Raw genomic sequence first — 25,174 nt, 5'->3', positions numbered from 1 at the left:
GATGTCACTTCTCGTGCAGTTTAACGATGTAACAGCAGGTGGCAGTAGCAATATACCGGCAGCGTCCTGTCCGCTGTGAATTCAGAAAGGGAAGAAGATGAGCGTGCCCGTTGACCTGAGATGGTGACGTCTTACGTTGTTTATTGTAGATAACGCTCAGTTCAACAACTTTACGTTAGCTTATGTGCTTTCACAAGCGCATATTTTGCATTTGGCGGACCATGACCACATGTGGGACATAAAAGCAGAACAAAATGGTCCTGCACCATTAAGGTAAATAACGGTTTTTTCTGCGACCTATTGTCAATAGTGATGTGCTAATAACGGCCACATAGCTAGCATGCTAATGTAGCCAAAGATGACAGGCGAGCATAATGTCAGCTAGACGAGTTGGTTCACTGAAGTACCATTAAGTTTTTGTTTTGACTTATGTCGTATGCAGTATGTCGTGTCTTCAACACAGTTGCTGCTCTGCGCCGTCTATATCAACAGTACCGTAGAGCGTAACCTACTATTACTGTCGGTAATTTTGCTCCGAGTGGCCTGTCAAAGCAGCCACTGCCTCATACAGTAACATAGCCTGTTGTAGCTTTTAAATGAACTAATATGCCTCAAGTATATGTATGTCTGTGCACCTTTAATTAGAGTCATATATGGCGCAGAGGCATACAACTTACCTTTGGTTTTAATGATCGTGTTGCATGCTGTGTTGTCCTAGTCTGCCAGTCGCAAAGACAAAACAAATAGTGCTGTCTCTTAATGTCTCTGCTCATTTGTTTTTCTATCAGGAAACAGTAATGCCAGAGAAGCAGGAGCCACTGCCAAGTCTCCTCCACCGGGGAGGAGAGGTTTCCTCAGAAATGGCAACTGAACTCCATGAAACTATTTTCATGGCCAAGCAGGAGCGCCACAAAAGCCTGTTTCTTAACTACAGAAACCTGAACAGTTTCCCCGTCGAGCTGCTGAAGGATGAAGGCCTGCAGTTTCTGGAGAGGCTGTACATGAAGAGGAATTCACTCACTACACTGGTATTTCACGGTGATTTTGCTGTGTCAGACACCGATAGGCTTGATGTAAACATACATACATAATAGAGCATGGCTCAAGACCGTTATAGACATTTTAGGTCTGTCAGTTCTACAAAAGAGAAGAGTGAGCAGGGACATGTCACAGGTTTACTCCCAGTGAGATTCACTGATTATTTCTGTTCTCTCTCTCTCAGCCTGATAATCTTGCTCAGAAGCTCCCAAATCTAATTGAACTGTGAGTATTCAGCTAAGCAATGTGTTTTTTGTACAAATAATCATATTAGTTGCCAGGTTTTGAACATTAATCAATGAATTCTAATTGTTTTTTTTGTTTGTTTGTTTGTTTTTTCTTTCTTTTTAAGGTATTTGCACTCAAACAACATAGTCATTATTCCTGAAGGTAAGTCTGTTTTATGTAATGATAATGTGCCAGTGTCTACAGTGATTTTTCTGGTACTTAGTTTAACACCATTTAAACCCAACACTGAGAAGGTCTTTATGGTCTGAGACGTAGTCATCAAGTGCCTGTGCATGATTGTTCTACATGGAAAATGTTTTCAGTGTTTTAGTAAAACATAGATCAGAAGTGATTTGACAATAATAAATGTGACAAGGAATACTGTAGCTGATTCTGGTGAGATTGAACAAGGGAGTGCAAACCAACACCCACAGTGAGAATAGAGATGAGATGCTCACACACATGTAGAAATCACACACAACACACATTCATTTATTAATACTGACATGACTTAACATGATCAACATGGGGCTTTAGTAAAACCTACAGTGAAAGAATTTAAACCAGAAAATTCCAGAGGTGAAGTCACCCTGAAGGTTATTTTTATTTGTGACATGTACCAGCTATGTTGACCGTAATGAGGCAACTGTGGTTTGATCCCCAGCTATTGGAAACCTGGCCAGACTGCAGTCATTGGACCTTAGCAATAACGCCCTCCAGCTCCTCTGCCCAGAGATTGGTCGACTGAGGTCGCTACGGCACCTGAGACTGTCCAATAACCAGCTGAAATGCCTTCCTCCAGGTAAAAACAGCAGCTGTCTGTCTTTTTTTACACAGAGCTCTTTGGGGTTATTTTGTCACTCCAGCGATTCAGAAATAGTTGAACAGTTGAAATGAAATATTGGTTCTTCAGCACCCAGACAAAACCATCAAATAAAGAGCGTATCGTAGAGGATAAAGATAAAACAAGAAATATATACATTTCAACCTATTTTACTGTGAGTTTGTGTATCGAGTATATGTGTGTGTGCCCCACGCAGCTCGCCTGAGTTTATGCTTTATTCAAGGGATGAAGTTGAATTAACAATTTAAATCCAGTTGCCACTGGCTGTCCATTCGCACTTGGCAGAATACCAATTTCAATTGAGTTGTGAGTATTTTACTTGCCAGCAGAGGGCAACAGAGGTACTCAGCTGATTGGCAATCAACAGACAGAGCAGCCTCTCTGTGTTGCAGAGCAGCAGGGACAACACAGTGGGGAAAACTCAGTGTTATACAGTATCCAAAGCTAAATTCCAGGTTGTTGTTGACTTCTATATTATTCTGGAGGATTCATAAACACACCTATTGTTCAGTTTACCATCTTATGATTTTCAGCCTTAGCATATTTTGTAAATGATTCAGAAACATCGATGAGCGTTTCATTTCAGCATTTTGCTGTTAGTTGTGGAAAACAAAAATGTAAGCTGCCTGTTTGTTTCCCAAGAAATGACTCGTGGAAAGGCAGGTTTGGACAAATTTGGACAAAGATTTATGTTGTATGCCTACAGAAGCATCTTAACACACTCTGGCAGACAGAGATCTGTTTGCCTTTTTAAGATTCTGATTTTTTTGTCACGGTTTTCAATGTGCCAAGAAAGTTTCATCACCATTTCAAGCCCAGTTTAGAAATGTACAGTCGTACTTCTGTTAAAATACTGTCTGATGACTAAAGGTCTCAGGTGTTATCACACCAACAGTGCGTCTGCTAATTTTGTGCTGTTTCATTGTGAGTTTTTTTCTGTCGATATGTTTTTGAAATGGTTAAGATCTGATGTGGAAACACTTTCAGCCTCTCCGTCATGTCTGTCTGTGTGACGCCTTCAGAGCTCGGTGACCTGCAGGAACTGGAGACTCTGGACGTGTCGATGAACCAGCTGACCTCTCTTCCAGATCAGCTGCATCGCTGCATTTCCCTGCAAAATCTCACAGCAGACCAAAACCTACTGAGCCACGTTCCTCGACAGCTCTGCTGGCTCCACCGCCTCAACCAGCTCTCCATGGCCGCCAACCGGCTCACCTTCCTACCGCTCGGTCAGTGGACACGCTTATCTTTGCGTTGTCATAGCGATGTAGATATTGTGAGCACGGTAGTGTTAACATCTGTGTGTGTTTCAGATCTGGGCAGATCACGGGAGCTGCAGTTTGTGTTTGTGGACAACAATGTGGACCTGAAAGGCCTTCCCTCCTACTTGTATAACAAGGTCATCGGCTGCAGCGAGTAATGCAGCTTACCAATCAGATAATTTTCATCCAGTTTAGGACAGCTGAAGTTGTATTCAGTTCATGTGACTTGCATCAGTTCACCTCCATTAAATGGAGAGTAATTTGAAGGAACAAAATGATCAAAGAGTGAAAAATATGCTGGAGACACTGTAGAAGGAATGCTGTTACATAATGTTCTGTATGAGATTAAGGAAATAAATGGAGGCACTGTATCTGCGTGTGTCGCTCTGGTACAGGTGCGGTGTGTCAGCCCAGGTGTTGGAGGGTGACCTGGGTAAGGTGCTGGGTGAGGCGCTGAGTCAGGCTCTGGTCGGGCTTCCGGCTGAAGTGAACGTGGTGGGCTCAGAGAGGGATAACGTGGTTCCCCTGGAGGAGCTCGCCATGAGAACCCTGCACCGCATCTACCACCACCGCCCGACAGGTGAGCACTGTGTATACACCCCATGTACCTGTGTGTGGGGGGGCAAGCTGAACTTCACCAAGATGTAACCTACACATAACTGAATTAAGTTTTGTTTTGTAGTTGTTTATGAGCAAGGTTGACCGAATTGGCGTAGTTTCAGTGATGGTTGCTTCATACTGTATATATCATATAATCAGAACTGCATAATGTGGTGCACGCTGCCTGTAACGTGAGAGTGATGTGATGTAAGTTATTGCAGTGGTGTATCACACGAGTTGTCCACTCTCAGTCATCCTGCTGTTGAAGCTGACATTGAATTGGACCTTGTGATACAGATTCTTGCTTGGCCCATGGCCCATAAGTAGTTTTAATTCAGTAACAATCAAGTTTATAGTTAACACTGATCATGACCAGCGTTACTCTGGCGGTAGCGGGTTTGTGGACTGCAGATGTTTGCAGAGGTTTGAGTTTTGCTTGGCACTAAAGAGCTAACTGCCCTCTCTTCACTCTGCACACTACAAGCTAACTGTAGCCTAGTGACTCAGTCGGTGTACAGGTGGAATTAAACGGACTATCAAGATAACGACTAAGGACGACAGATGTGACTAGCAGAGCCTGGCACAGTGGACATAACTTTTTTCTCTTTTCTGCTAGAGTGCTGCTTGTGAACTTGTCTACATCGGATGGTCACAAGTCGCAAGTTTTTTGTTAATCAGGTTACTTAAACGCACTTTGTTTGACGGCATAGTTTTACGAATATGTCCTGTACTGATCTGCTTTTAGACCTCAACTTGCTGCCTCCCATCAGCCTCCCAAAGAGCCTGCTGGACCTGCTGCGGTTCCCCCTGGGACACTGCCACCGCTGCAGTCAAGCCATGTTCACCGTTATATACCCCAAACTCTTCCCCCTCCGTGACACGGCACTGGCAGGAGTGCACCGCAGGTCAGAACAAACACACCTCCATCAGCTACGACCGAGTTGTAACAACTAGACGGCAGCGTCCCTCTTTTTCACGACACTGAAAGATAGCTACAAATCTCATTTCATATTTGCAAATTAATTGTTTTCAGCTAAACATGCTCGTCTTTCTCCTCATTTCTCTCCTCTGAAGGACGACTGTGAGTTTTGTGGCCTATTGCTGCTCCAGTCACTGCCTCAGGACCTTTGACCTCCAGGGATGATGTTTTCTTCGTCCCTGTACACATTCGCCCAGGAGCCGTTGAGTGGTTTCCAGAAGGTGACAGAGGACAGCTTCTAATCTGTGTGGGTCTTGAAGGTCTCGTGCAGGAGCTCTGTGCTTGACTGACAATACGAAGAGCCACAGTGTGGATGCTCGGTGGCTCAGATGATGGACACGCAGCTCGTTCAGCAGCGTTTCAAACCTGCATGACGTTCCTGAGTCTGATCAACAGGGAGGATTGTATTCCCGTGTGTGTGGTGGGGATCAATATAATTACTGCTATGTGTTAACAGTGCACCTGTGTGCTCATTCAGCTCGCTCCGTCTAGAAACTAACAGTATTAGACCTGAAGAAACGACTCACAAAGGGGCACTTTTGAAGAACAAGCACTTGTTTTTGTGACATCAGTCATTTTTCACACACAAGTTCATTGCAGCAGACTCATCCTGTTGACTGTGGAGTCATATTTGAGGTATTAACTTTGTAGTGCAGTTTGTTTTACTGATTGCTGGAAAAACAGTGAAGAGTTCTAATGTACAAACGTTTGTATCAGTTTGATGTGTGTTGTATTCAGCAGCAGCTGCCACGCTCACTCTTCAGCAGCAGCCACGTGTCTCTGAACAAAGACACTCGAGTCAGATGTAAGTTTATATAATGATTCAAAACTAATGCTTTTATCATTGCATAAACCCCAAATGGTCAGATTGTCGCAACGACAGCTCACCTGCAACTCCACCATCACCTGCAGACTCTCTGCAGTCACAGGGTTGTGTCATCCTCTGTAGGACATCAGGTCTGCACACCTCACAGGCACCGTGTGACCCTCTGGGCCGGCTGACTGCTGTGTGTTGATGTTCGTGACTTTTCCGTGCAATTCTAATTTATCATTTGTTTTGACTTTGTTGGGTTTGGCAGTAGATGTTGCCTGATGTTTGACTTTCAGTGAATTTGTATTTTTTCTTCACACCGAAGACATTTTGTCCAAGTGGACGTGTGGAAAGGTGTTAGTGTGAAATGTGTGTGTTAAAGCATCAGCCATTGAAAACAACACTTAACTGTTTTGAGATTGTGATATAAACACTTAACACAGGTCACAGCAGCTTAATACCTCCACTGCTCTCCAAGTCCTCTCTGTCCGTTTCACAGCAAGCATTGTGTGAATGTTTGGAGTAAGTACCGCCTCAACCTCGGAACCCATCAGCGTCGTCAGACAACCGTTCAGCCAATGTTCGCTTTGAGTTACAAACTCAACAGCTTGACATTTGACATGCTAACCTCTATTATTAGGTATCTGCACATGAACACAGATAAAAAACAGAGTTGATGGGTTCCCAGATTGTGTTCCAGCCGATGCATTCTCCCTCTTTTACCCTCCACAGGGACTGTTCACCTGCATGAAACCCAAGCCTGCTCAAGCGTGATTGATCAATGCTGCTCGGGTACTGACGGAAACTAGAATTCTTCCGATTGTCTACAGAATCTGTATTCTTACACAGATACATGTTTACAGAGATTAGCAGACATTACTGATCTCATTCTGGCAATCAGCAGCATGTAGTCGTTAGTGTTAGTAGGTCAGCACAGTCAAGCTCTTTGGCGTCCCTGCATGTAGGACGCAGACCTAACACATATCCTGGCAACAGGACGGTGTGTCAAACAGCCCAGAGACGAGCTTGCCAGGGGAGCTTTCCTTAACTCAGCCCGTCTATTCATCTGCCATACCAGCTATCTTCCTCATTACATGCACCAGAAACATTCCTCTTCAGTCTTACTGGCGTTCCCCGCCTGCCTCGTGTGCTGTTAATCACCTTCAGCAGGTCTTTGAGTTGCCCGGAGATGCAAGAATGGTGCGCCTGTTGTCTGGACAGGAAAATGTCAGCTCAACCTCAAATGGACAATGACTGTAAAGTCCTGCTGTCATACTAAATGGTAAAATTATGCAACAAAAGGGTGGATTTAAAGTCAAATTCCTGCCATGGTGACATCCACAGACTTCCAGTGTCCAGTGGTGTCCAAGAATTTGGTTAAATGTCTATCAGCACATCTTTTTTGAGGCAAATCGACAAAGCTCACATCTTTGCCGATCATTTAAGTTGTTGTGCGATGACTGACCACGTGAAGCCTAAATACTGTGTCTGCAAGCAGGAGCAGAGGGTTTGGAGAGGTGGAAAGCACAGCACCTCCATTACCAGGATCGATGGTGTTCACATGAGGGTGAGGCCGTGATGGTCTTCCTGCTGCTCGGCTCTCTGCCCTCCCTCTGGGACTATCACATCTCTGCTGACTGCACATATGAAATAACACACACACACACACACACACACACACTGCATGTTCATATAAACACGTAGGCGCAGGGTATACACACACAAAGAAGGTCTACACATAAGATCTGCACCCAACATGAGCACAGGACAGAGGCACACACACACACGAAGCAACGGTAACAGCAGCTGATTTCATGCAGGGGAAGACGTGATGGAGCAACGGAAAAAAGACTTTAAGAAGCATCAGCACCACCTGATTATGTGCGTGCAGGTGATGTTTTTGTCTCCTTCGTAATCATCTACGTGAGGGAAATGTGAACTTGAAAAAGGGCTGAAGGATCTTTGAAGACTTTTTGTACTCTGCGGCTCTCAAATCAGTTATTTTGAAGTGTAAGAAACAGGTTTATCATAAGATACATGAGGGCAGAGGTTGCCATCCTTTCATGGCAGCTGTGCCTCCACAGCCCTGTCAGATGAGCTCAGGTAGTATCATGAGCACCACCCGTCATGTTCCAGATGCTTTTAAGCTTAAACCTCACGAGAATGTTTTCATAAAGCTGAACTGTCAGTGTTTAGGTGGTTTGATCAAGTTTGCGTTCATACTCCTCAGGCCTTGTAGTGAGGACGATTCTGATGTTTCAACTTTTCCAAGACCATAAATAAATCATGTTAAATTATCTATTTTTAACTATCTACTTTTAGCTCTATCAACCATTTTGCTTCAAGCAAAGTTCATTAATTTAATGCATATACATTACTTTTGCTATCAATCTCATCCACTTCCATCACACTTAGCTCACTATTTCAACTGTTTAGCCATTACTTTCAACTATTAATCCATAAGGCTATTTATAGCTATCTGTTTCAGGCATTTATTTATTTATCTTAGCTCTATTCAACCATTTCCTTCTCAGTAGTTTAACTGTTCATTCCTCAGGCTGCCCGTCAGAACTGTTCTTTCCTTACGTTGAGCTGTCCATCTCTACTGTTTATACCTCTCTGCTGGCATGCTAATTAGTTTTCATGCACTTCAACATGTGGTGTTACAGCAGAATCACTATGTGGAAATACACTTTTAAATCAAATCATGTTTCTGTTCAATCTAACAAGCTGATCCTGTCCATCCTCCCCTGGCACCCCTGGCTGGGGTCACTCCAGTCAACACAAGGGAAGGCACAGATTTGAAACCTGGCTGTGGATGGAAAAAAAACATCATCTTTTTTATATAAGCTCAGTCGGCTGTTGAACTAATTAACTGCAAGCTCTTAATAGTCATTAAAACAGTTTCAGGCTATACGGATTATCATCCTTTATAAGCACTGAAGTCGATAAACTGAGGTAATTGTACTCCACATGCTGTGCTAAACTGTGTGTAACCCTGAGTGGAGGCCGTACAATGAGACACTGTGGCATTTGGATACATGATGCAACACCACAGTAATTTCCTGTGTTGAGTCAGGCAGCGCAGTGTCCTCACCTGCTTCATCCCCGTCCTAAAGCGCCGCTCTCTCAAACGTTCTGGCAGCATTTATTCAAAAGAGTCCTATTGAACTTTTTTCAGATCTGCTCTGTGGAACTCATAAATGAAGCTGTACTCACATTAATATCCCTTTTACTGGATGTGCTGTGTGCTGCATGAAGTCATTTTGAAAGCACAACACCTGAGGAGAGAAATCAGTCCCACTGCATTCACTGGAAATCCAGTGAGATGCTAATGGATCATCATTTTTGGTAGGAGGTCTTTAATGAGTTCTTCACTGGGCTCATAATGATCTGAACCACATGTGGAAAAATGCAGATCCATCATCTGTCAAGATCAGGTCCTCTGTTTGTTATCAGACCTGAGGGGATAACTGGATGTAAACACTGCCGAGGTTAAAGTTGATGTGGTTGAAGTGATGAGAGCCTGACAAAAGCACACAGCGGGACGTGATAAGTGAGTCCCTCACAGCGTGTCGTCCATGATTCATTTGGTTTCTCACTGGGTATTTTTGGTCATATTCAGTATCCACATCTTTTGATTGTGTTAAGTCAAGAACTCCAGGGGTACCAGGCTTCATACACTGAGGAGAGTCTCAGAGAGCCTTTCTGTCAGCAGACTGTGCACACATGTCTGCAGACACTGGGCTGATATTAGCAGGATACAGCACCATGGACTGACGAGGAGTGTGATGTGGGATCCTGTGCTGCATTAAAGGTAACAGATCTGAGGTTATTACTGCTCAGATATGTCTTCTTTTTCTTATTTTCAGTTCTTACACAGAATTCATGCAAATAAAATGTTTTTGCAGAGAGTTAAAATGAGATGAATTAAAACAGAAGACATCACATTCCAGCCACACATCTTTTAAAATGTCATCAGCCATGAGTGTGTGTGTGTGTGTGTGTGTGTGTGTGTGTGTGTGTGTGTGTGTGTGTGTGTGTGAGAGAGAGAGAGAGAGAGAGAGAGAGAAGACTTCAGTATCTGTCAGATGGTACCTGCAGAACTTGCGCCCCGCATAAAGAGGCTGGAGTGGAGAAAAGTGCACACACTGCAGCCTCACCTCCAGCTGCGCACGAGAAAACAAGAGCTTCATTTAAATCTTAAAATTTTGTAACTCTCCTGTTTCTGAAGGATTTAAAATGAATCGCTCTCTTCTCTAAGTCCTAGACAAGCTGATAGTAAAAATGAATGAAAATTTAAAATGAATTTCTGGCAATCATTTTCTCAGCTGCTCTGTGATGAACCGTCATGTCCTACAGTTGCCTGTTTGAACTTTTTTTTTTTTCAAGAAAATGACAGAAAAAAACAACAACAATAACCCTCTAATCCACTCCCGCCGACGTCAGAGGGCGCGGCCATTTTGTGAGGAGCATCAAATTCAACACAATGAGGAAGGAAGTTAGGTGAGTTTACCGTCAAATTTAAAGCAGCCAAAAGATGTAAATGGCACAAATGTGAATGAAAAATGTTTTTCAAAAGTCAGATTTGGCCTATCAAATTCACATAAATCCATGAGGGCAGTAATTCCTGTTCATTGTTAGTTAATCAATTAAAAACCTGGACTCAGCACTGCGTACTGTCCTAGGGGGACTGTTGTTGTTGAAGGACAGTGAGAGAATAGTCCTAGCCCCAGATGTTTGAGAGCTCTTGAGGTGTTATCGTTTAGTCTTTGTTTTCAGTTTCTTGGGAAATTCAAACATGTTGGCTTGCTGTTCAAAAATATATCTGACAAAGCGTTGAGTCGGTTCACTTCCAGTGAATGAAAGTGGTCAAGGGTGGCTGAAGTTTGGCGGGAAACACTGGCAACAGTGCAAAAAAATTCAACATGGAGGCATCGCTCATCACAAAATCCTATCTGCCCTGCTGCTGCAGTCACAGAGACTCCCCCAAGGTTTAAAAAAAGTTTAATTCAATGCAACAAGAAAGTGGTTTTGCCAAGGTTTTATTTTGTAAAACAGTAACAGGAAGTGTGTGGCGTCTCCATCCGCGACGCTTTGCGGTCGGAGTGGAGGAGGGCGGTATGCTTCCTCCGGGGACAGTCCCATTGAGTGGAGCGAAGGCACGGACCGACATTTTCAGCCCGAGTCCAAACAAACACAGCAACATAAAAAGAAGACGAAGAAGAGCAGAAGAAACTTAACGAGGTAGGCAAAACTAGTGTTCTGTTTTGTTTGGTTTTGTTTAACTCAGTCGTGTCCACTGGAAAAAAAAAACAAAAAGCAAAAAAACACAACAGAATAAGTAAATAAATAATCCTAAAATCCGTGGCTTTAAACTTAGACCGGTGAAGCTCCTGTGGTGGTGCTGGAGGGTCTCAGCTCACATTCATGTCCTGAAAAGATACAACTTTATGTCGTTTCTGTGTTTCACACCAGAGTTCGGTGGCAGCTTAAACGCCTTACAAGATTAAAGTAGCTGTTTGTTGTAAGGATTAAATTAGCGGATGAAGCTGCCTGTGTGAGGCTGTTTCTCGTCTTTCTCAAGGCTCGTGCTGAGGCGGAGGGTTACAGCGGCGGGTGTAAAGCCCTTCGCGGGATGAGTGTGTTCAGCACCGCGGAGAGCTCCGGAGCCCTCTGACACTGATCCAGGCACAGCTGAAACACTCAAATATCCCTCAAAGACCGAGTTTTCCTCAAAACAAGTGGAGGGAAAAGGACCACCGCGCAGTCCCCGGTGCTGTGCAGAAGTTTATCTGGTTGTGTGCAACAAGGCAGATGGGGACGTCTAGTGAGATGATTTCCTGCATGTTGTCACATATTAGCAGGCTTCATGTGGATGAGAGCTCACGTGGACGTTGTTCATCATGGCCCCACTTTTGGACCCCGTGTGCATGGGCGTTCTGTATGGGCCCCTCGCCACATCGCAACCATTCATTCTTGTGTCTTTGACCTTATAAAGCATGGAGTCGTTAATGGTCACTCATAGGACTGTCTGTCCTTGTTGTGTGGAGAGCTGTGTACTTTTAGGTGGAAAGCACCTAGAGTTTGGCAGCAGTTTGGTTCCTGTGTCTCCATGGAGGCATACAGGAACAGAGAGTTACGTTCAACAAACCTTTGGCCTCTTCCCGTCCTGCCTGTGTTAATGTCTCTGAAGCAGATCAGCAGGTGTGTGGTGTCTTTGTTTGGCAGCCTGGTGTTATTTGGAACCAAGAGTAAACATACTTCAGGAAATGACCATGAAGCGTTCAACACATGCTGATATCTTAGTCAACTAGCACACCTTGTTTGACTTGGCATGCTTTTTTTCTTGCTAATATATTGAATGAGACAATATAGCAGAAAAGATTTTAACACAAAATGGGCTTTGTGAACGAATTAAACCACAAACATCTTTTAAATCAGCATTTAACCGTTGGCTGCAGCTGCTTTAGATATGTATCCGTATGGCAAAGTGGGGAAAACGTGCTTGGAGTGTCATAAAACCTGGTCCCATGGTGAAATGGAGCTGTTAGTTTGTTCAGGCCGCAGGTGAAACAGGTGTTTTTCACTGACTCAGTGTGTAGTGAAGCAGCTGAAATGTTCTGGTGAACATGAAGCCAGCATGCAAAAATAACCGGATTCCTGGTGAGAAAATTCATCACGTTGCCACAGAAAAGTGAGAAATTACCACCAGCCTGCAGTCTGGGCCTGTTACATCTGTCGAAAACACACACACACACACACACACACACACACACACACACACACACACACACACACACAGTAACACAGTCAAATTTGTTCATCTTGTTCTTTTGGTACCGCGCTTCTTGTTGAATTTCAATGTAATCTGCAATAAAAAAAGTGCCAGATGGCAGAAAAAGAGAAACATCCAAGAATGCTCTGTGATCACAATCTCCTTTTCACTGCATGTTGCTCACTCATTAGCTTTCAGCAGGGAGACGGCTTTTGCAGTCCATTCTTGGCAACTGCTGCCTTTTTTTTTATCCTCTGGGATTTCTATATACAGATTTGTTTTGGAAGTGCACTCTTCAAAACTGTTAATGTTTGGGCGCCACGTCGTTTATCATAATCGATGTGTAAATGTGACAGTTTGTCGTCTTGAGTTAATGCCATCCTTTCTAGGAGGGGCAGCTGTTTTGAGAAGCCCTGCGGGCTGTCTTGGGATCACCCACACACTGTGTATTTAGAGTTAAATCGTGTGTGCTGCTTGCAGAGGTGTGGACTTTTGGTTTTAAACTTTTGACTTCATATCCTCTCCAAATGTGAAGAAAACGATGACAGAAAGAGTGTGCATTGAATTAATTCTCCATTTCTGTCACGTTGCACAAGCAGCAGAGTAAAGTTGCACTCTGGCGGTGTCGACCTGCAGACAGACAAGTACTTGCTTGTTTAGGACCTGAGACATAAAATTTAGGATTTTGGACTCAACTCTGGACTTCATAGCCAAGACTAGAGCTTTACTTGAGACTTGGAAAACAATGATTTTGGAGCAGTGCTTTTCCAAGTGGTCCTTATTTTGTCAGCATTTTGCACATGCATGAAGACGCACATGGTCAAACAGTACACATTCCCACTGTTGGTTTCACTCTGATAGCAGGTAACCATGTATGTTAACAGGATATATTTTCAAATCTCCAAGAAAAATCAGCTTTGAAAATGTTTTATGAGGAAAGAAATGCATTCAACATGGCTGTTAGACATCAAGGATACACATAATGGTGTTTCTTTGTTTACAAGGAAAGCAACAAAGCATTATTTATTGCTGGAGTTCCTAAAGATTTTCCTTTGGAGAGCCGAAACTGAGACTGAAAAAGCAAACACCTATTGCTTTGTGTTCTTAAGATGCAGACTGGTAATAGAATACCGAGTTCCTTTAATTCACTGACTTCCTGCACAGTGCCCCACCGTGCTCACATTATGAAAAACAGATCAGAATTAGGGATCCTGCATACTTAAAGAGCATTTTTACCTCCTGAAAAATCCTTATGGCACACCAACTTTGGCACTGCAGCCCTGATTAGAGGGACGCGAACAGAATTTCTTGTCCTGACCTACCCACTGTTCACACACACACACACACACGCACACACACACACACACACGCACACACACACACACACACACACACACACACACACACACACACACACACACACACACACACACACGCCTCTGTATTCTGATCCTGGTACTCCATTGACTCAGCGGGTCATTTCATATCTTTGAAATTGTGATACTCTTATTGATCAGGATGAGATGGTGCATCTGTAGTAACCTGATTCCTCTGGTCCAGTAGCTCTGAAGGGAAGCTCACCAACCCCTCTCTTACCCTTAACCTCTTCTTAAAGTTCTGTTTGTTTGTTTGTTTGTTTGTTTTTTGTTGTTTTTCACCTCTGAATAAGACGTTAAAGTTCTGATGAATTCCTGACTTTGCACAATTAGTCAAAAAACAAAAAGTTTGTCGTTTGGGAAGATCTGTTTAAGGTCCCTCACTGCCATTTATGTCCTCGTTATTTGTGTGTGTGTGTGTGTGTGTGTGTGTGTGTATGTGTGTGTGTGTGTGTGTGTGTGTGTGTGTGTGTGTGTGTGTGTGTGTGTATACTCTACTATATGTACCTGTCAGCACTGTACATGTGTGAGTATGGAAAAGAGCAGCATTTATAAAGTAGCATGTTGACAGGTGTCCATTTGAATGTGTGTAAGCGGGAGGAGAGAGGAGAAGAAACAGTGGAAAGGAGGGGGTGGTGGAGCGTGTGTGTGTGTGTGTGTGTGTGTGTGTGTGTGTGTGTGTGTGTGTGTGTGTGTGTGTGTGTGTGTGTGTGTGTGTGTGTACTCTAGGTTTTGTGTGTGTTAGTACAAGCAGAAGTGAGACAGAGGCTGTGAATGCCGAAGTGAAAGCAAAGGGAAAGTAAAAAAAGAGAGGGAGAGCGGTCCATGTGTTATGTAAGTGTTGTGAGGCATTTCTGTTTGTGTGTGTGTGTGTGTGTGTGTGTGTGTATTCTGTAGGCCTACAGATTAATCCAGTGGGTTTTATCCTCAGTGAATGGGACAGTGGGGCTTTGCAGTGATTATCCCTGCAGGCCACAGATGATTGCTTTGAATCTCCTGTACATCCCACACCACCATGTTCCCCTGCCTGCATATCTGTATGCTGCGCATCAGTCTGTCTGCCTGGTTTCTTGTGAACGTGTTGACGCTCAGTAAAAGTTGACAGATTGCAGACTTTAGGAAGATGTCTCTAGGTGGCTGCAGATGCTAAATGCATCATTTTATGAAAGTTTTGCTGTAATTATCCATGTGATGGGGTTGTAAACTGTGTCTAAAACAGTTTAAATGTGGAGTCTAATGTGTATATTCTTTCCTTTCTGACCAACCGCTCCACCTCTGCATGTGTCTGTCTTCCGTCTGTCCATTTCTCTGCTTAATCTCAATCTCAATCCTAGTCCCCGTGCCATAGCTCCCTGTCCGTCCTCCTTTGGATTATATAATGAGGAAATGTCAGAAATGCAATCTGCTCCGTCATCCCTGCTCAGTGGAAACAAAAATGCCTGGGAACCAATTGTCATCTGGGTCTCCTAATCCTCTGTCACAGCGAAGGTGTTAAAACCAGAGCCGGCAATCTTAAATGTGTATTTGAATAAATTCAAAGTGAAAAAATTAGCTCTTAGGGTCTGTGATTATGAAACATTTAGGAACTTAAAAGTTGTGGCAAATTATAGGCAATTGCCTTGGGGATAATAACCTCTAAGATGTCCATTTCGGTGACATTTCACTGGAGAAAAGCTCAGACATTACATGCTCAGGCATTTACCCTCCTGATTTCCTCAGTGATTTTCCACGGCAGATTTCTCTCTGTGTGTCCTTCCTGTCTCTCCATAGGGAATGTTTTAATTCGTTGAGGCCATATTGTCACGGCAGGCGCTGCTGTGGGCAGAAAACCAGCGCTGTATGGGCTTTTCAGCCTTGTGCTATTCGCAATCAACCACTGTGGTCAACCTGGATGGAAGTCAGGAGGCTTGATGATGAAGCTGTTCTCTGAACATCTGAAATCTATCCTGCACTTTTGAGTACTTTGAATATAAGAGTACTTTTATCTCCAGTGTGGGCGGTAACCTGGTTCTGGCTTTTTGATGTGTTTCTGAACACTCCAGGAACTGAAGTCATCGCCCTGGCTCAAAAACATTTTGTTCTCACTCAAGTCTCAGAAAAGATCCAAGATGGTACATTTTTATACGGTGCACTATAACGCAGTTTAATTTTCATTCTAACATATCAATTTGGATAAATAAGCACTAGCTAGGATGTGCAAGTCGCCTTTGTGTGTGTATGTGTGTGTGTGCTTGTTACCTTATATGTATAGTATATTAGCAGTCAGGCATGAAGCGGTGGGTGTACTGTCTGAATAGTTTAGCCCTCAGGCTCCCATCATGCTCTGTGGCCCAGTCACATCTTGGCATGTGTTTACAGCTCATAGGTCAGCGGGGAGGTACAGTATGTATGCACTAGTTTGTGTGTGTGGCTGTGAAAAACTGCACTGAAAACAAACATTTTGTGTACTTGTAATGGAAATAAAATACACGAGCCTATACATTTTGCTGTCAGTAGAATAATAATAAATGCTCTATTTTATTAATCGATGAATTAATTACTCTTTTCTGCATACACTTCAAGTCCTTGATGTGCAACAAAACAAACAAGCAGCAGCAGCAGCAGCAGCAGCAGCAGCAGTAGAGTAAATGTCACAGTGTTTCAGCACCGTTTGGTCCAAGTCACACCTGTGGTGTAAAACACTGCTTTCATTGGCCGTGGAGTCAAATGTCCTGTTTGCTAGAAGATGGATGGAAACAGTGCTGCTGAACTAAAGTGTTCTCTGAAACTGTCTTCAGTTAACGTGAGCAGAGTTCAAACAAGCACGGCTCCTAGAAATGACCTTAATATACCAGTTCAGACAACCAACAGCAAATATGTTCTGAAGGAAAAGTAATGCCAAGCAGATTATTACCTGTTAACATAAAGAAGAAATGTTTTTCATTAAAATACTGTATGTGCCAAAATACCCAGCGAGATGGTTTAATGTAGAAAAGGTGACTTTAGACACAACATTCATAACCACCATCTTTCTCTAACCTTTTATTACTACGCTTTGCTCTCTTGCCATCCACCCTCACTACCTCCCTGCTACACCAGCGTGGTACATGTAGCATTTCCTTCATTCAAAAAACATTGCCCCTGTTCATAAGTGAGGCAGCCATTGCGTTTGTCAGTGTGTCCTGGAAAACAATTCAATACAAGATAAACATAATTTCCAGAAATCAAACATAGTCATTGTGTGAATAAGGTGAATAAAGATGGAACAGTTCATCTCTGAGACACTAAAATGATTCAGTGAGAGAGACATGAAGATGAACAAACAGGAGCTGCGGGATGCGATACGCTGCAGAAATCCCAGCCGTCACTGTTGCGTGGATGTACCTAATATAACATGAGGGTTGTCGGAGGTGGTTGATGTCATGTATGAAGTGTCATCAGGTGCTTTTCCCTCCTGAGTCCTGACAGCTTTGATTAAATGTACTGCTCTACTCGGTCCTGACCAGGCTTGTTCAAACAGACTGACAAGACATCAGTGAACATAGGAGTGTGCGTGAAAGAGCATGCAAGGCCGTTCGATTACATGTGCTTTTGTGTGTGTGAATGATGTTTATCAGCCTCTCCGTCTCAAGAGCCTCTCTGATGCCAGAATATTTGTTTTTGCAGGGTAAGAGTAGGATATGCAGGATTACACAACTGCATGTGTTTGTTTTGGTAGGTGTGTGTTTGTGTGTGTGAGCTGCCAACTTGCAGTGCATGTAAACAGTGTACGCTGAGACCTTTTGTGTTATTTCCCTTCCTTGTGCTCAAATATATTCTAGAATCTCCAAAGCAGATGAATATGGTGTTAATAAGATGCTGACGGTGCACTACTGATTCAGAGTTATGTTGGGATCTTGGACCGCGGTCCGCCTGCTTGCAGGTGTAGTTATGATTAAGACAACGGCATCACTTCTACTGAGGACTGGTTTGTTGATCAGACTTAGTTATTACAGGATATGATTGGTTCTTATGCCACATATCCATATGAAGACAATTACTGACCTCACAGACAAACTTAAACTCACGAAGTTAAATCTGTTTGCAACTATAGCACAATCTGCAGTTTTGTTATGTGAGCATGCATCTTTGGAATCATTTGGCTTCATCTCTCGGGGAGTTTTCAAGTGCATTTCTTCTGTTAAACCAGGTTGGGACCCCAGATGGTCACGGTCGTATTATTAGAAACATTAAATTAGAAAAAAACTATGGAAATGAATAATGTGATCTGGCACACACACAGTCCAACTGCTGCAATAAGAACGGAAAGCTGAATGGGACAGAAATTATAAACACCCAAGACCACACGTACACACACATGTACGCACGTACATAACACATGTTTGTCCTGAGACACACGTGAGCACACACACTGTATGTGCTGTATACACAGGCTGTCTGACAGACACACACACACACACACACACACACACACACACACACACACACACACACACACACACACACACAGCTGTTGCATTAATAATGTTGACCTGGTTTTATCCTGTGAATAATGAAACATTGTTCCTCTTTGATGTGGTAAGATGTTGGACCCTCCCACCCTCGCACACACACCTACACACAGACACACACACCCTTGTCTGCCCTGCTGCTGCTCTCCTTCTTGTCCTTGAACCAGTTCTCCCTGTGTGATTGGCCTTCACAGAACACACACACACACACACACACACACACACACACACACACACACACACACACACACACAGGGTCTACAGTGTCCTTTACTTTAAATGGACAGAAGAGAGAGCGTGCACTGGATGTCTGTGTTATAATTACAGAGATTGTTGTAAAGTTTGGAGCTGCTGGTCTGGGTTACATACTGTTTCACTAGTTTTCAAGAGGAACTCAAAAGGAAAGATAAGGCTGGATGAAGACAGGAGGTCAAGCGTTTTGCAAATAGAGGAGGGAGAGAGGGAATAAGAGAGGAAGAGATTTCTGTCCCTCTGCTGAAAATCATTAACACCGCCTCTCTTACCTTCAGTGTTTTTGTGCAACAGTGCTGAGAGAAGAGATGTGCAGGATTAAGAGCAAAGAGAAATCTCACTGTGGTCAATTCTTTCCCACCTTTCCGTCACGGCTCCTTCATGAAACCGTCGCCCCTCCAGAAACCCACCGGCTGCCCAGGGTTCACTTTTGTGCTGTTCAGTTCTACACAAGCAGCTTTGCTCGCAATTATATAATGAAACGGACCATTGCGGAAATAGCAACGCTAATTTTCAGTCAAAATGCGCCCACTGTCTCATTTCCCACTGCCTCTCTATCTAATCCATAAAAACAAATGGATGAAATAGAGAGAAAAGTGCTGCAGCTATCGTAAAAATCCCCAAGATTTAGGTTAGTGCTTCTATAAACCTGTGAGAAACATACAACTGAGCACCTGACAAGCTGGCCTGGTTTCCCTGACTGTGAGTTTCAGCACAGCCATTGTCTCCTGATGTCCTACTTCCTTCACCAGCATTGTTTATCTCAGCTGAGCATGGCGCTTGATTGATAGCAGTCTTTTTGGTTCAGAGTCGAGGCAGTTTATCATTGCAGCCTGACAGTCTACTTCAGTGAGGGATGCTGAACGAGTGTACCTGTATCTCCTCCTGCATTAGTCCTGCTTGCTGAATGCACCGTAGAAATACTTGCTATGGTAGATGTTCTATGTACACATCTACATGGGGGGGGGGGGGGGGGGGGGGTGGCCCAATGGCCACACACCACCAACTAACACACTAACTCATGTAAAACCTCCCAAAGGATATTTTTGCCGGATGCCTTAACTGTAACCATGACATTTGGCACATCGTACAATTCCTTTTTTACCACTATTCTTCCTTCTCTCCCAACTTCAATTGTTCTTTTGTAACTGTGTATTAAAGTAATGAGTAAATACACCTTGAATTTTTATGCAACTCTACAGGCAGCAGTGTGTCTCACTGATCCTCTCGTTCTTCCACGACTACACGTTGCTACTTGTCACTTGAAAAAGGCACCATTACAAATCTGTGTGCCACTTCAGGACCGTGGACAGCTCTGTGGATCATTCAGTACACAGCTCAGTTAGGCTTGTGATATTTCAGAGCCACGGTCAGGGCCATAGTTTCTAACTTGTACAAACCTCAGTCAGATAAAGGATCAGTGAATGAGGCAGGCTAGACGAATATATTCAGCTAAACAACCCCTCCTCTACTGATGGCAGGTTAATAAGGGCAAATCCGTCTTTCTAAAGTTGATTCTCCCCAGTTGTGGTCAATGTCCACAACCATTATCGTGGTTAAATTTGGTTTGTCATTATCACCAGCAGCAGCTTCACCCTGGATTTACCTCACCACTACATTTTACTGTATGACTGAAAACTGCAGTTTTGTGTCCATCGATCAGTCATAGTTTTTCATTATTCATTAGTATGCTTTGACAGTCAGTTTTTCATTATTCTGTGCAAATTGCAAACTTTATTCTAACAGGTGAAATAATTCCCTGTAACATTGACACTGTCTTCCCAACGAGGCTCATTCATTACTGACGGCTCATACAGTGTCTTGTTCATACAAAGGCATGCTGTCCTTTCCTCTGGGTTTCTGTGTTTTCAGAGTGGAATTTTCCATTTGTATGCTTTGACAGGATTTTCCTTTGTTGCCTGAAATAGCTTGTCGTTGGATTCCTCCACGATTGGGGCTGTGTAGCTGTGTGTTAATCATGTCAGCCTATGACAGTGCTAATCCAGTCCCCTTCTGGAGCTCTGTGCCAAAACTGTACGCTGCTCTGCTCTACTTCATACACACACTATGAAACACACTCACCTAGTTCAAATCGTCCCCACAACATGGCATGAGGTGGCAGCCTGTGTGCTGTGCTGGTACTAGATGGTTTTATAGGAATGAAAAGATGTGATGGACGTGACAGACAAGGTGGGAGGTAAACAGAGACAGACAACACAGACAACATCATCTGTAGAAAAAAATCCAGGAAATAAGAAACGTAGAAAGAATAACAGACGTAGGAGTCCACTGTTCAGTGAGACAGATGGGGATTTGGTTCAATTACAAAACACAACAATAACAATTTCCATCCTGTTTTTGTCACAACAAATGGTGAATATGCTGCTGTGTTCAGGTTCTTACTTGTTACGCTCATTAAGGTCGCGTCACGGCTCTGGCAAAATTCCTCTCATACTTTTTCCACATTTGTCTTTAACAGCTTTTAGGATTAATGCTATTAATATTCTGATCAATAATTCACTGGTGCCCTTTAATGTCTCCATCTCAGTCAATGCTCTCCCATCACGCTTAAATTTGTTTCTCATTTTCTCTTTGATGAGACGCACTCATTTTTGTGATGTTTTTGTTCTGCATTTCTAGACATCACTTGTGACTACTATGAAGTTTTTCTCCTTTGTCCTTATCCTGTTGATGCAGGTGGCAAGATTTCATCCATAATGGCTTCTCATGCTTACTATCCAGTCCTGCTGGAAAACGTATCAGCTGTGGGCCACATGATTTGGGAAACTCCCAAATGACACGGGCTGTAAAGTAATCAGTAGGAAACTGAATTGTTGCTGTGTTATATCAGTCGGCCACAGATGAGGCATTTATTTCTTAGGAAATGGATTGATTATTACCTAAGTCGCAGGTATTATTTGCTCCCTCATTCTCTTTCCTTGACGTGCACTGCATACATTCATAGACAGAGAGGGAGTGGAAAGGGGATGAAGTGAAACAAAGAAAGCAAGCAAGAGGAGATGGAGTTAGAGGAGAGAGTGTGTGAGAGAGAGGAGAGGAAACAGTGGACAGTAAATCCTCTTTCCCTGCTGACTTTAATCTCTCCACAGGCTGAGCCTGGCAGTTCAGGCCTCACAGCAGCCCACAGCTGAGATGAGTGACAGCCAGCAGGGCCGCAGGTGGGGGATGGGGGACGGCTGGACCTTGTGTCCTGTCCGCTCGACTGTAGCGCGCGTGTGTGTCTGTCTATGAAACATGTTGAGCATGTTAAAGAGGAAGTGACTTTCAGAGGGGGATGGAGGAACAGAGGAGGAGGGGAAAAGACTGACGGAGAGATGTATTGTTTAATTATGCGTGGTGTTAAATGTTCAAGTAACTGCTTGGAAACAGAACAGTTTTAAACTTTAACAAAGTAGTCACCAGCAAAAACATAGTGATGCAGATCTATTTGTTTAGTGTTTTGTGTTTGAGCCATTTCAATAATTCTTGTAAAATCTTTGCGTCTCCACAGCCGGTAGCAACATATGTACTGTTGTACACAAGTAATGATCAAACATGAAAGTTGTTGTATGTTGTGTGCAAATAATACTATAAGTGTTTAGAGGACAATTTGAGCAGATGTTATGGTTTGCTGTGGTATTGTAAGATTGTTTTAATTTTCCAACCAGTCACCATTAGCTCAACAACAAGAGTTCGCCAATAGATTTGTTCAGGTTTGTGTGCAGCACCCCCACCCCCAGCCTTTCCACTGGTCCAGCAACCATCATCTCTGGTTTTGGTCAAAATAAACCCTTAATTCATAGAGTGAGATGTGAAAATACACACCGTATTCCTCAATGTCTCTCAGCCGTTGCTGGCCTCTATGTGCTAACTTACTGGTGTAGCTCGCTGAATAAGAGTCTGACGCTGAGCAGCAGCTCTCACTCACTAGCAAAATAAAATGACAGAAATCGGCAAAAATATATGGATGGCAGCGTTGGTCAGTCAGTCCACCACTTTGGTCTACACTGAAATGTCTTAACAAATTGGATGGATTGTCATAAAATTTGGCATAGTTTGGTTACTTTGACAAAATACCAGCAACACTTACTACATTCAGCCTCACCTCTATTCTCCAAATGTTAGCATGCTTTGATAGTGAGCGTGATAAACATCTACCTGCTAAGCATCAGTGTGTTAGCATTGTCACCTCGAGCATGTTAGCATTTTGATGTTACCATTTAACTCCTTCTGTGCCAAAGTACAGCCTCACTGAGCTGCACGTATGGCTGACTCTTATAATCCATACTACTAATTCCACATGTATGTATGCAATCGATATGAATCATCTTAGTATACTGTTATGGCAGTTAGTATACAAAAACGTCAAAATAATTAAGCATTTTATACTAATAGGCGACTTTGGGATGTCACTGCTTATTCAATTTCACATATGGACATCAAAATGTTTCCTGGAGCAGCTCCACCATTTCCTTTGTGCATTGCACTGTGGGAGAATAGTGTCTATCAGCAGCTCAAGAGTCAGTTGTTTTGAATATGTATCCTGACTGTATTGAGTATGCTTTTGTCTCTTGTCCAGTGTGAATGCGTTGCATGCTCAGAACCTGCTGGTATGGATTTGGGATCAAGTTTATATGTAGCATCAAATGATGATGATGATGATTGATGAATTTGATTTGTTTGCAGTAAAATTGATGAGATGTCAGTCCAATAAGCATGAAATCTCTGCTAAACTCTAACTAAACAGGTCTGAAAAGGGTGTCCAGTGGGGCACATGTATGGTTTCCCAGCCCAAGCTTAACTCAAAGTGAGAGTGAAAGTAGTGACAAAGATGGAGGGAGTGTTGCATCATGAAGACTAAGCAGCATCACAAACAACACCCAAAACAGACGTTGTGTGCTGTAAATGATCAATTAAAAATTGGATATATGATCAAAATATATTGTTAAAGCAAAACAAATAGACTTTGGTTAAAAGACGAATTGTTTAGAGACCGTTGGTCATAATTTTGATAGGCTGAGTGATGAATACTATGACAGTGCTGTCACAGTCAATATAAGAGAATATGAGGAGACGCATCCATGCTGTATGTGTGTCAACAGCAGACAGCAGAACAGTACACAGAAAGATGAATGTAGTGAGGAGCAACAGGAGAAGAAGACAGAGTGTGAAGAGCACAGGTCTGAATGTGAGATGTCACAGTTTTTACTTCAGCTGCTTTTGCTGCTCCTAAAGGTGCAAATGTACTGACACGTTTTGTTTCAGTAGAGGGGGTTTTAATGGAAAGTACTTCACTGTTATATCAATCAATACTGTCGCCACTGACAACACAACCATGGCAACGCTGTCAACAAGCGGGCATGGAGTGATGGCAGTGGGTATGATGAGTCTTGGTTTGTTGCCATTTTAAAACTTCACATCCATTTTCTAAAATGGAGCAGAGAGAGTTGTTAAAAACCTGAATAATTCAACACACTGTGCCAAGACAGCGTGTGCGAACGGACATGGTTGAGATTTTCCTGCATCTCGTCAGGTTTTATCAATTGAAATACGTCATGTTTGGCTGGTGAAGTCATCTCAGGAGCTGTTTCTTGTCCCAGCTAAAACAGGGGGGCTTTCTGTGGCGTTCATCTGCGTTTCTCTTCAACGTGAAGCCTGCGTTCTGTGTGCTTCACCTGTGATGCAGCTGATCTGTGAACTGAAGCTCAATCTACACTTGCGCTCATTGTAAGGAGCTCTGGATTACAGCAGTGTCCAAATGGCAAAAATATAAAGTGTCGACAAATATTTTAAAGTACAACTGTGTACCTGGTATAGCAGACAAAAACAGAGAGAGAGAGAGAGAGAGCATGAAAAAGGAGAGAAGCCACTTTGAAATGGCTGTTTTTTTCCCTCCATCTCTCTTCCCGGCACATGTTCAATTATTAACCACCCTGACGTCTCTGCCGGGATGGAAACAGAGGCAGACAGACAGACAGAAAGAAAGGCAGGCAGGCAGGCAGGCAGGCAGGCAGGCAGGCAGGCAGGCAGGCAGGCAGGCAGGCAGGCAGGCAGGCAGGCAGGCAGGCAGGCAGAAGGCGGAGCAGAACAAGGAGATACTTCATCAGACATCCAGCTGTGACTCTAAACTGTCCTTGTGTCCGTTCACTTCAGAGACCCTCTGACAGGGGCTGATTGATGGATGCCTCGAGCCTGAGCTGAAAACTAACTTTTAGGTCCCAAAATCCAGCACATCAACGAAATCCCCTAGTTGTTTCTGCTATTTTACCAGGAGGCTATAATTGTACAGGGACACAGGAAGGCTAAATGACCATCAATGTCTTCACACAAGAGCATAACTCGAAATATACCAAAGCAATATTGTAGCAACTTAAAGTAAGCTGAGAATAATTCTGTTTATACAGCACAAGAACGGCCCACTTTTATCTGTGAAAACCTACTTTTGGAGATGCTATTTTGCCATGACAGATTAGTCAAACTGACAGTCTGCTCCTGCAGCCACAGCAGCCCATTGAG

The 25,174-nt window shown here is 43.3% G+C and overlaps 2 protein-coding genes across 3 annotated transcripts in view; both read left to right on the top strand.

Annotated features, from left to right (window-relative positions):
• The first annotated feature begins 93 nt into the window (after window positions 1-93).
• lrrc28 (leucine rich repeat containing 28) lies at window positions 94-8,058 on the top strand. The gene is made up of 10 exons (XM_070969047.1): window positions 94-273; window positions 789-1,028; window positions 1,223-1,263; window positions 1,391-1,428; window positions 1,931-2,068; window positions 3,133-3,339; window positions 3,424-3,526; window positions 3,768-3,952; window positions 4,718-4,877; window positions 5,047-8,058. The coding sequence occupies exons 2-10, from the start codon at window positions 798-800 to the stop codon at window positions 5,114-5,116; spliced, it is 1,173 nt and encodes a 390-aa protein (XP_070825148.1). The 5' UTR covers window positions 94-273; window positions 789-797; the 3' UTR covers window positions 5,117-8,058.
• Window positions 8,059-10,849: 2,791 nt separating this feature from the next.
• Window positions 10,850-25,174, top strand: part of LOC139333987 (synaptosomal-associated protein 25-A-like) — a 35,724-nt gene continuing 21,399 nt past the window's right edge. Inside the window, exon 1 of one of the 2 annotated variants that reach the window (XM_070966753.1) lies at window positions 10,850-11,009. The gene's annotated coding sequence lies outside the window, so the exon portion shown is untranslated. The remainder of the gene's footprint in view (window positions 11,010-25,174) is intronic. The other variant, XM_070966831.1, reaches the window with a different exon arrangement.

Source organism: Chaetodon trifascialis, chromosome 1 (genome assembly GCF_039877785.1).
Source record: "Chaetodon trifascialis isolate fChaTrf1 chromosome 1, fChaTrf1.hap1, whole genome shotgun sequence".
Taxonomy (NCBI): Eukaryota; Metazoa; Chordata; class Actinopteri; order Chaetodontiformes; family Chaetodontidae; genus Chaetodon; species Chaetodon trifascialis.
The sequence above is the reverse complement of the archived record's forward strand: the minus strand, read 5'-3'. Positions and strand labels throughout refer to the sequence as shown.

Coding starts and splice junctions, on each gene's coding strand:
- lrrc28 (XM_070969047.1), top strand. CDS start 798: ATGCCAGAGAAGCAGGAGCCACTGCCAAGTCTCCTCCACCGGGGAGGA. Junction 3,340..3,423: donor GCTCACCTTCCTACCGCTCG/GTCAGTGGACAC, acceptor TGTGTGTTTCAG/ATCTGGGCAGATCACGGGAG. Junction 4,878..5,046: donor CTGGCAGGAGTGCACCGCAG/GTCAGAACAAAC, acceptor TCTCCTCTGAAG/GACGACTGTGAGTTTTGTGG.